Source organism: Xenopus tropicalis, chromosome 4 (assembly GCF_000004195.4).
Source record: "Xenopus tropicalis strain Nigerian chromosome 4, UCB_Xtro_10.0, whole genome shotgun sequence".
In the NCBI taxonomy this organism is placed as follows: domain Eukaryota; kingdom Metazoa; phylum Chordata; class Amphibia; order Anura; family Pipidae; genus Xenopus; species Xenopus tropicalis.
Window position 1 is genome coordinate 23,136,572 of NC_030680.2, and position 12,124 is coordinate 23,148,695.

General features: G+C 43.4%; 1 protein-coding gene across 1 annotated transcript in view; it reads left to right on the top strand.

Annotated features, from left to right (window-relative positions):
* The first annotated feature begins 972 nt into the window (after positions 1 to 972).
* The window catches only part of pkp3 (plakophilin 3), a 45,599-nt gene continuing 34,447 nt past the window's right edge, over positions 973 to 12,124 (top strand). The window contains exon 1 of the mRNA XM_004913399.4: positions 973 to 1,081. Coding sequence (XP_004913456.1) covers positions 1,046 to 1,081 — 36 coding nt within the window. The 5' untranslated portion in view covers positions 973 to 1,045. The remainder of the gene's footprint in view (positions 1,082 to 12,124) is intronic.

The following is a 12,124-nucleotide window of genomic DNA, read 5'->3' on the forward strand; positions in this document are numbered from 1 at the left end:
AACTATGATAAAGAAATGTTTTATATACTTGTAACCTTGTTATAAGCTACACTACAGGCACCTTTAAGGTTTGACTTCCTTGTACTGAATGCATCTGATAACCAAGTCCTTAGGGCAGTGATCCCCAGCTATTGGCTCATGAAAAACCATGTTGCTCACCAACCCTTTGAATGTTGCAGCTGCTTATTTTTAAATTTCTGGCTTGGAGGCAAGTTTTGGTTTCATAAAAACCCAGTGTAATGCCAAACAGAGTCTTTAATAATATGCAATCATAGCTCTTATTAGGGAACCCCCAGGAAAGTTTTTCATGCTTAAGTTGCTCTCCAGCTACTTTTCCATTTAAACATGGCTCATGGATATCAAAGGCTGGGGATACTCGTCTCAGGGTCTGCATAAGATTGTATCTCCTTAGGCCCATTGGGTTTTCTACCGTTATCCTGCTGGCCTAGTCTGGCCCTAAAACCCAGTGCTGATAATCTGCAAAGTTTCAAATCCAGCACCATACCTGTTGTACTAAACTTCACAACATAGTTAACCTTTAATAACAGGGTGTTTTGAAAATTACATGCTGCAGCACTACTGTTTCACATTGTTAACCTGCATGAGCTTTGGTTAGTCTACTATAAAAGCAAATGTCTGGTTGGTTCCTATCGGTTATTGTACCAGGACAGATTTATTAAATGTTAATAAACAAATCCCACTGATGAGGAAGTGGAACAAATTGTTATTCTAGTACTAAGAGACACATCTTCTCACAAGTTCTAAATGTCAGACTTGCAAGGCTTCTTTGCTTGAGGCCCTATAACTACACCCTCCCCATGCTATCTGTACTCTATGATCTGGTTGCAGTGCTCAGCAAAACCTATTTATGCCTTTGAATTCTACAAAGCTGATTGTTGGAAGAGTTAACACTGTGCAGGGCGGAGGTGCATGAACAGGTTTAGTGACATCACAGGATGATATAGTTTCCATCCACTGTGTTAGATACATTTTGGGATGTTACAACTAGACTTCTCTTAGGCATAGACACTCAGTGGAGTAGGCAATGCGCACCGCTGTGATTCCCACTGGACAGCCTCAGGTATTTACTGCAAAATCTTAATGAAATCGTTGTCTAAAAGCAACAGGGTTAGTTTAATAGGCCTCAGCTGGATTCCAGGCTAAATGTTTAATAGTGCTCTGCATTTTTACCAGGTTTTACAGGAAAGGTTTTACCCATCTATAACAAGGTATATTAGAGGAAATATGTTGCATGGGCGTTTTGCACTATTATTTTAGGCAGTATATTTAGCAGGGCAATAAAAGGATGGTGTTTGAATTGACATTGTGCAGGGCGTGTAGTAGGAAAATGTATAGGTTGGTTAAGAGGTTGTCTAAACAAGGTCCTTTAGAAATTAGATATACTGCATGTTTGTTCAGACACAGTCCATTAGAAAAGAGATGTGGTACAGGTTTGTAGTAGGGTTGGTATTTGGATAGTGTCCATTAGACGAGATGTACTGCAGGTTTGTAGCAGGGTTGCTTATAGGAGAGAAGTTGGGCAGACAAAGTTTGTTGTAGGGTTACTTATTGGGTAGAAGTAGGGCAGACAAGGTCCATTAGAAGAGAGATGGGCTGCAGGTTTGTAGCAGGGTTGCTTATAGGAGAGAAGAGAAATTGGACAGTCAGCGTCAATTAGAAGATAGATGCACTACAGGTCTGAGGAAGATAGGATGTCCTGCAGTTTACTAGCACGAGACAAAACCTTTAGGTCAATGTTTTAACAGGTGGTTATACACGTTAGATTACGTGGAGAGCAGAGAGATCTCTGCAGTTTAAAAACTGCTTAATAGTAGAAGTCATCCCAAAAATCTGAAGTGGATAAAGCAGAGATGTTCTGTCAGTCATTTTTGTAATAGAAGATATGTTCAAGTAGGGGAGTGGCATTCAGGTCTCAGCTCCTAATGCCACCAGGAGATGACCTCAGCTGTAATCTGCAGGACACAGGGCAGTGCATGTCAGTAGTGGAAAGAGCAATTTGATTTATTTGAGAAATGTCTTGATTATATGTTCTGCAAGCCTATAGTAGTAGAAATGTAGTAAGCGTATACTGCAAGTCCTACTACTCAAAGTAGTAGGATAGGTGTTGTGTATACATTGTAATTAGTAGTGCAGTGGAAAGATGCTCTGTAAGTCATTAGTAGAAGAGATGCTTTTCAGGACACCAGTAATACAACTATGGGATCCAATATCTGGAAACCTGTTATCCAAAAAGTGCTGAATTACAGGAAAGCCTTGTCCCATTGATTCCATTACAAGCAAAGAATTCTAATGTTTCTCTGTATTAATAAAGCAGTACTTTGTATTGGATCCCAACTAATATATAATTAACCCCTAATGGATGCAAACAGTCCTACTGGGTTTAATTAATATTTAAATGACTTTTCAGTAGACTTAAGGTATGGAGATCCAAATTACAGAAAGACCCCTTATCTGGAAAACCCCAGGCCCCGAGCATTCTGGATAAAAGATCCCATACCTGTACAGTGTATGGATGCCCTGCAAACAGTAGGAGAGAAGTTGATTTCTATCAGTAGCAGGTGGTTGTTCTGCAAGAAGTAAAAGTTCTGTGGTTTACTGGTAGTGCAGTGGGTGAAAGTTCTGCAGGTAATTAGCAGTACTACTTCGAAGGTTTTAGGTGTAGAGACAAGTCAGGCTGGACATTGCTGCCCAGGAGACTCTGCATGTCAGCAAAGAAAGACATGTGAGATGTTCTGTAGATCAGTAGAAGGCAATGTTGGACTGGTCTGTCAGGTACTGGGACTTTTCCTGATAGGCCTTAACCTTAAGGGGCCCTTTGACCTTTCTGGAGCACAGAACATTTACTCTTTTCTACCTTTTTTAGGTTCTGCATGCATTTCATTTATTGCCAGCAGGGAGCAACATTGGAAGTTTAGTTTTAGTTTAGGAGTCTGTGGTAGGGTCAAGGAAATGACTGAGGCTAAATTTATTGCCACAGATAAGCAGGAGAATCCAGCTCTAATTATATAGAGCTGGCAGGAGTTTCAAAAGAATTTGAACAGTGTAAATGGGAGAGCAAGAGCTAAAAGATTTCTGAAACAGCCATCTAGTCTGAACTGTAAACAGCACTGGGATACAGCAGTCCCGTCTGTCTGTGCAATCCTCTGCAGTCTGGCTGTACCCACTGCATTGCTCTGTGCTCTCTGTGCTAACACAGAATTAATCCTGAATATCTGAAGCAGCCTTGCAGGTTGCCGTGATATATCTATCCCATACAGAGCCTTCTGGGCTTTAATTATCAGTTACATTTGAACAATTAATTTCTGAAATATGGCGATCCTAGGGTTTTTCTCAATAAGAAGAAAAGTTTTTAGGGCTCCAGGTAGTGGGCCCTTGATATCAGGTTCTCGTTTGGTGTCCCAGTCTGACACTGGTAGAAGGAGAAAAGTTCCAGTACTGGGTGTGTCTGTCAAAACTGTTTTTGTAGAAGGAACACCCTACAGGTTAGTATTAGTGTAATGGAGGAATGTCTATAGTAGCAAAAATGTTTGCTGACAGTTCCAGGAGAAAGGAAGAGAAAGTCTAGTGGGTTTATTAGTTCTGCAGGCCATTAGGATAATGATCCTGAAACACATATTCTGCAGGCCAGTAGTTGAACATGTGTGCTGTAGGCCAGTAGAAGAACATGTGTTCTGCAAGCCAATAATAGAACACATGTTTTGTGTGCCAGTAGTAGAACATATGTTCTGCAGTCCAGTAGCAATGTATGTACAGTCTGTATATCAGCAAAAAGAGACAGGTGAGATTTTCTGCTCATGAGTAATTAAGTAGATCTGCATATCTACAGGTTTATTAGTTCTGAGGGGCATTAGAATGAGATTCTGCCCTGCAAGCCAGTAGTAGAAGACATGTTGTGAAGGTCAGTAGTTGGTGACTCATTCTGAAGGCTACTAGAAGACATATATAGTAGAAGTGAATCTAATGAATGATTACTCAGCATGTCCAGTTGCTCTCAATTTACTTTGACTAGATATACCATGACCTGGAAGAATGAAAACCTTTGTAGACATACTAGGAGGCATGTTGTGCAGGTCAGTAGTAGGAAACATGTTCTGCTGGTAATTATTAGGAGACATGTTCTGAAGGTAACTTATAGGAGATGTGGTTCAGTTCACTAATAGGAAACATGTTCTGCAGGTCAATAGTAGGAAACATGTTGTGCAGGTCAGTAGTAGGAAACATGTTGTGCAGGTCAGTAGTAGGAAACATGTTGTGCACGCCAGTAGTAGGAAACATGTTGTGCAGGTCAGTAGTAGGAAACATGTTGTGCAGGTCAGTAGTAGGAAACATGTTGTGCAGGTCAGTAGTAGGAAACATGTTGTGCACGTCAGTAGTAGGAAACATGTTTGCCCAGGTCAGTAGTAGGAAACATGTTGTGCAGGTCAGTAGTAGGAAACATGTTGTGCACGTCAGTAGTAGGAAACACGTTGCGCAGGTCAGTAGTAGGAAACATGTTGTGCAGGTCAGTAGTAGGAAACATGTTGTGCACGTCAGTAGTAGGAAACATGTTGCGCAGGTCAGTAGTAGGAAACATGTTGTGAAGGTCAGTAGTAGGAAACATGTTGTGCACGTCATTAGTAGGAAACATGTTGCGCAGGTCAGTAGTAGGAAATTTATAGGAGATGTGCTTCAGGTCACTAATAGGAAACATGTTGTACAGGTCACTTGTAAGAGGCATGTTCTGCCAGCCACTAGTAGGAGACGCATTCTGTGGGTGAGTAGTGGGAGCCATGTGTGTCCACAGAACACTCTGCAACAGGATAGTATAGATGCCCTGCTTGTCAGTAATATAGCTATTCCGTAGACCAGTAGCAGGAGGGAAGTTTCAGTACAGGGTGTGCCTGCAAAATTTATTTTGTAGAAGAAACACCCTACAGGTTAGTGTTAGTGCAGTAGACTAATGTGTGTTAGTCCAGTTCTGCAGGAGTGGTGTCCTGCAGGGCATTAGAAAGAGAGAGATTGTACCATGCAAGCCAATATTATGCTCTGAGGGTCACTAGTACCAGACATTCTGCAAGTCAGTAGTAGGAGACATTCTGCAGGCCAATAGTAAAAGGCATTCTGCAGGCCAGTAGCAAGAGGAATTATGCTGGCCAGTAGTAGAAGGCATACTGCTGGCCAGTAGTAGGAGGCATTTTGCAGGCCAGCATTAGAAGACATGTATTAGGTCAGTACTAGGAGACACATTCTGCAGGTCAGTAGAAGGAGACAAATTCTGAAGACCAGTAGTAGAAGACATCTTTACAGGTCAGTAGTAGGAGATGCATTTTGTAGGCCAGTAGTAGAAGTAGGTAAGTAGTAGGAGACGCAATTTGCAGGCCAGTAATAGGAGGCACATTCTGCAGGTCATTAATAGGACGTATGTTTACAAGTCAGTAGTAAGTGATACTTGCTACAAGTCAGTAGTATGGGAAACATTCTCCTACTACTTATAGAAGAAACATTCTGGAGGCCAGTAGTAGGAGACACATTCTGCCAGCCAGTAGTAGGAGATGCATTTTGCAGGCTATTAGCAGGAGAGACATCTATAGTTCAGTAGTAAGAGGCACATTCTGCAGGCCAGTGGTAGGGGACACATCCACATGACAGTAGTAAGAGACACAATCTGCAGGCCAATAGTAGGGGACACGTCCACATGACAGTAGTAAAAGACACATTCTGCAGGCCAGTAGTAGGACACACATCCACAGGACAGTAGTAAGAGACACATTCTGCAGGCCAGTAGTAGGACACACATCCACAGAAAGTAGTAAGAGACATTCTGCAGGCCAGTAGTAGGGGACACATCCACAGGAAGTAGTAAGAGACACATTCTGCAGGCCAGTAGTAAGAGACACATGCACAGGACGTAGAATGAGACACATTCTGCAGGCCAGTAGTAGGGGACACATCCATAGGAAGTAGTAAGAGACACATTCTGCAGGCCAGTAGTAGGGGACACATCCTCAGGAAGTAGTAAGAGACACATTCTGCAGTCCAGTAGTAGGGGACACATCCACAGGAAGTAGTAAGAGACACATTCTGCAGGCCAGTAGTAGGGGACAAATCCACAGGAAGTAGTAAGAGACACATTCTGCAGGACAGTAGTAGGGGACACATCCTCAGGAAGTAGTATGAGACACATTCTGCAGGCCAGTAGTAGGAGACACATCCACAGGAAGTAGTATGAGACACATTCTGCAGGCCAGTAGTAAGAGACACATGCACAGGACGTAGTATAAGACACATTCTGCAGGCCAGTAGTAGGGGACACATCCACAGGAAGTAGTAAGAGACACATTCTGCAGGCCAGTAGTAGGGGACACATCCACAGGAAGCAGTATGAGACACATTCTGCAGGCCAGTAGTAGGGGACACATCCTCAGGAAGTAGTAAGAGACACATTTTGCAGGCCAGTAGTAGGGGACACATCCACAGAAAGCAGTATGAGACACATTCTGCAGGCCAGTAGTAGGGGACACATCATCAGGAAGTAGTAAGAGACACATTCTGCAGGCCAGTAGTAGGGGACACATCCACAGAAAGCAGTATGAGACACATTCTGCAGGCCAGTAGTAGGGGACACATCATCAGGAAGTAGTAAGAGACACATTCTGCAGGCCAGTAGTAAGAGACACATTCTGCAGGCCAGTAGTAGGGGACACATCCACAGGAAGTAGTAAGAGACACATTCTGCAGGCCAGTAGTAGGGGACACATCCACAGGAAGTAGTAAGAGACACATTCTGCAGGCCAGTAGTAGGGGACACATACACAGGAAGTAGTAAGAGACACATTCTGCAGGCCAGTAGTAGGGGACACATACACAGGAAGTAGTAAGAGACACATTCTGCAGGCCAGTAGTAGGGGACACATACACAGGAAGTAGTAAGAGACACATTCTGCAGGCCAGTAGTAGGGGACACATCCACAGGAAGTAGTAAGAGACACATTCTGCAGGCCAGTAGTAGGGGACACATACACAGGAAGTAGTAAGAGACACATTCTGCAGGCCAGTAGTATGAGACACATCCAAAGGACAGTAGTAAGATAAGCTTTTGCAGGAGACGCATTTTGCAAGCCAGTAGTAGGAGAGATAAAAAACCTACATTTTTGGGCAAGGTTTATTGCAAATTTTTTGCTGTGATCTTAAGATATAGGCACTGTGATTCACTTAAAGGGAAGTGTGTCAGATTAGAGTGCAGTATTTTGTGCAAAGATTCTCAGTGTACTGCAGGTTTATAGCAGGCAATTCAATGAAGGAATTCTAACAAGCTTTCACATGCACACCCCCTGCTAAGTGCAAGGTCTTTTAAAGTCAATGGCAAGGGGATAGCCAGACCTTGATCATCACATTGAGTGGGTTTGTTAGTGCTGTTACACAGCTACTTGTAAGCACAGACTGGCTAGTGTACTAGTGTGTTACTCATTAGGAAAAAAATTGCAGTTCATTCTGATCAGTCATTAGATAATGAAAGATTGACATTGTTGCTGTTGGTAACTGCACTGGTACAATTTAGCACCTGTGTTAAAAACAAAGGCTACTAAGCCTTCACAATACCAGATTTGTACTTGAAAAAAAGTAGGAGCTGTCTTACTGCTTTAGAATTGGTATTTTTTCATAGAGAGTGATGAACAGCACCCCTGGTGGTCATAAACTTTTGTCTGAAAAATTATTGTAAATAGTAAAAAAATGGCTTATGCCTTACTATGGATGCCTTAATCATAATTTTCTTTATCCCTACTGTCAGGAGGCTATGTACAAAATTAAAGTACAAAAATGGTTCAGCAGCAGAACTTCATTCTTGTGAATATGCATTTATTGTGCCATTCCACACAACATGTTACAGGGATGACCTGCTTTGTCAAGAACTTGACAAAGGGGTCATTGTTTAAATGCAGGGTAAGAATCAGCCCCTACACTGGCATCTGCCTTTGTCTGAGCCTTCACCTAGAACCTCTGTGTCGGCCCGGGTGCACATAGAATGGATTTCAGTATGTATTTCAGAGCTAAAATGCGCTCTGTGTGCCTGCACCTGGACCTGCAGACACAGGGAAAGGCTAATGCCAGCGCAGGGGCTGATTCCTGCCCGCCATTTATCCACAAGCTAAGAATTAACCTCATGTGGCATTAGCTTTAGGCTGCTCCTGCCAACCTGGAAACACAAAAGTCTTTAGTTTCAGGTAGAGATGCACCGAATACAGGATTCTGCCTTTTTCCGCAGGATTTGGATTCAGCTGTATCCATGGTCCTGGCCGAACTGAATCCGAATCCTTTAGGCTAATGCCAGACGAGGCGTAGAGCGGATATTTTCAGCAAGCAGAAAAGTGCTTGCTGAAAATACCGCCCTACGCCTCCTACATGTGCCTGCACCCGAATGAATAGAATACGCTCAGGTTCAGGCACATGTAGTGGAAATACGCATAAAAACGCGAGACTTTCAAACTCTCTCGTTTTTATGTGTATTTCTGCTACATGTGCCTGCACCCAAGCGTATCTCATTCATTCGGGTGCAGGCACATGCAGGAGGCGTAGGGCGGAATTTTCGGCAATCGTTTTTCTGCTGGCTGAAAATATCCACCCTACGCCTCGTCTGACATCAGCCTAAAATCACATGACTTTTTGTCATGTAAATACGAATACGATATAAATACACCTTCAGATCCACCCAGGGGTAGGCGATATCGGGAGAATCCAGGCTAATTCGATTGTTTGGCCCTGGGGCCAAATTATCGAATTATAAAGACGGGTATAGGCAAAGTGGGTCAGGGGACCGCATCAATGAGCCAATGTGGTCCCCAATCCGACTAGATTTTTTAACCTGCCCGATCAATATCTGGCCGATTCCAGGTCAGACATCGGTCGGGCAGGCCCATCGGTAGTGGCTGGCCGACTGGCCGATTAGCTGCCGAATCGGTCTAAGGGCTCTGGCACATGGGGAGATTAGTCGCCTGCAACAAATCTCCCTGTTCGTGGGCGACTAATCTCCCTGAAATGCCATCCCACCGGCGAAAATGTAAATCTGATTCCATGCATGTCAGTTCATACAAAAGGCAGAGAACATGGCAGCAGATCTCACAGGGGGAGAGAACATCAATTGTGGCATTGGCCTTAAAGTATGGCATATGCCTAAACTGGATCCAGAAGTCCTTATAATACAGTGAACAACATATCATATATACTGTTAATATATACCTACATCATCAGTTTCATTACTCATAAAGTATTTTTTTTAACAGTTAAAAGGAAAATGTTGCAATTTTTGTAGGTTCTTACAGAAAGAATCCCTGCTCTATTCTTATACACAATGCAAGCCATCGCCCCGGAAACAGTTTATAGCAGTGCATGGGGTGGAGGGATGCCATTAAGGCCAGCAATATACTTTGGACTAACAACCATTCCCTGCCAGCACAACTTTGCCTAAAGTCTTTTGGTAGATTAGCGTATATATTCATTTTTATATTAACTAATCCACAGCCTTTTAGCTATAATAAACCACGACAGCCAGCATTCTTACTGGGCGTGGCAGGTTAAAACAAAAAAAGCTGAGTATCCAGCCCATGAATGTGTTGGGAGTGAGATCACAAATGCACCCAGTGATGCAATGGCATCACAGCTCTGTGAGGAAGAGAAGCTGGCTGCCGCAACCTGAGTTCCAACAAGTATAAATGAATTTATATGGAACATATTCACAAAGGCAGACTATAGGAACAATGGCCGTAACAATGACAGCAGGGGAAGGGAGCCGCAGGGATCTATTATGTTCTGTAACATAAGGAAGGCAAAACAAAGCAGTGGGAGAGAGCACAAAGCCACATTGCTTTGGCATACACATCAGTGGCTGTGCAACCAGTATCAGGTCAGTAGGGCAGTTGGCTGCTCGACTCTCAGCCTTGTTGGCCACAAAATCTCTTACAGGACTAAGGCAAAAGATAGTGATGTACAGTAGCACAATATAGGGGAAATGCACTAACAGAGAAAATACACCAATGCGCTAGGATAATGCTGGGTATGCACTTTAAGGACTATGCCACAAGGGGATGATCCTTGGCCTGCAGATAAACACAGGGCAGGAATCAGCTCCTAAGCTTGATGCAGCCTTTCCCTGTAACTTCACCTAGAGCCACTGTGTTGAGCAGATTTAGGTGCCGAAATGCATACTCACACATTACAGTGCCGAAATCTGCTCTGTGTGCCTGCACCTGGGTCAGTCTCAAGGTCAGGCTGATTGAAGTATTGGGGGTATCAGTATTGAGAATCAGCCCTGTGCGGCATTACCCTTAAGTGGTATTTTGTCAAGGTTGTCAAACAAGCAGATCTTTACTCAATGGTTTGGCCCTGGATCAATGGCCAAATCTTAATGGTGGGCCTAATAAGATTTCCAAACCTGTCTCGTAGATATCTTTTGGCAAACTGTCAGGAGGGCCTCAAACAAACTCCAATAAATTTGGTCTGGATGGGCAGAGTCAGACGTTTTTATCAACCTGTGTATGGCCACCCTCATGCACTGCAGAAATAACCTGCAAAGGAGCATGGTAGTCTGTAGAGAAATTGCAAGGTACTACTAAGAAAGGATGTTTACAGTATTTATAGTATGCAAGATAAGTCTGAACTGCACTTCAGTTACCCTGACCAAGGTAGGGCCAGACATTCTTCATAGTGCTTCTGTTTTATTTGGAGAGCATTCTTATGTTAACCTTAGCTGAGGCAAGCAATATTACAGCTCCTACTGTAATATTGCCTGCTAAGGAAGGCAAGGCAGGTATATCCTGTACAATGCCCTCATATGATATATGCATAGAGAAAAACTACTTATAAATAAGGCATATTCTAGCATGGCCTTGTAGGGCCTTTGATTATGCATTTTTATAAATAAGCAACTCACATGAAAAGTTGCCCAGCACCGATGTAGATGGTGATATTATGAAGGAATCTGCAATTGGTTTTTGCTTTTGAACTAGTGTCCTTTTTGTTTTGCCACTCCTTGGCCTTAATGCTATCCAGATGTGAGGGATCATGGACCTTGGCAATCAGAGAGCAGATTAATCCTGCCGCTGGATTATCACTTATCCTTCTGTTCAGATACTTTCCTATTCATCTTCCAGTCTGCAATATAAACAACTGCTTGGTTGCTAGGCTGTGTAAGAGCAAAGCAATTAAAGGAGAACTAAACCCACTTAGCCAACTTAGAGCACTTGCATAGGCCCCACTTTCAAACCAGTGCATTCTCCAGTCTTTAGGGTTGCCACCTGGCTGGTGCTTTACCGGTATGGCTGGTAAAAATTATGCTGGACGCTAAATATTAATAGGAAAAAAAGAAAAAATATAGGAAGGCTGGTATTTTTTTTTCAGAATAGGTGGCAACCATACCAGGCTTCCAGAATTGTGCAGCAGAGTTGGCAGCTACCATGTTCAGCCACTACCCTGTCAATTTGTTCCTCCCTGATTGCCAAAAAGGAGCTCTCAAGAATCCAGTCTGGGCCAGGCTTGTAGTATATGTGCTCCTAGTTGGCAATCAGCACCACAGAGTAAAGGAAATGAACCTGGCAGCCATCAACCACGCTGTACAGCTCGGCAGGATTTAGGTGCGGGCACATTGAATCCTAAAATTTTAAAATCACGTTTTCTCTCAAGGCAACTTCAGCGATTTCAGCAAAGTATCGCGTATGCCATCCCACCGGCGATTTACATTCTAGCCTGTGGCATGGCAATCTGGGGAGATTAGTCGCCCGCAACAAACGAGATTTGTCACAGGCAACTAATCTCCCTGTCTGTCACGGCCCTTAGAAATTTCAAAATTGTAGATGCCCCCACTTGTATTTTGGATTCAGTCAAATCTATCACAAAGGTTTTAGGATTGAGATAAAAAAAAGTGGATTTGATGCATCCCTAGATAATATTGCTCCTTTTAGGGCTGTGGCAGACAGGGAGATTAGTCGCGCCGTGACTTATCTCCCCACAATGCCATCCCACCGGCTAGAATGTAAATCGCCCATGGGATGGCATTTGCCGCAGTTGCCTTGAGAGGAAACTTCGGGACTTCGGCAAATCGCGGCGCTGTGTATGCCATCCCACTGGCAATTTA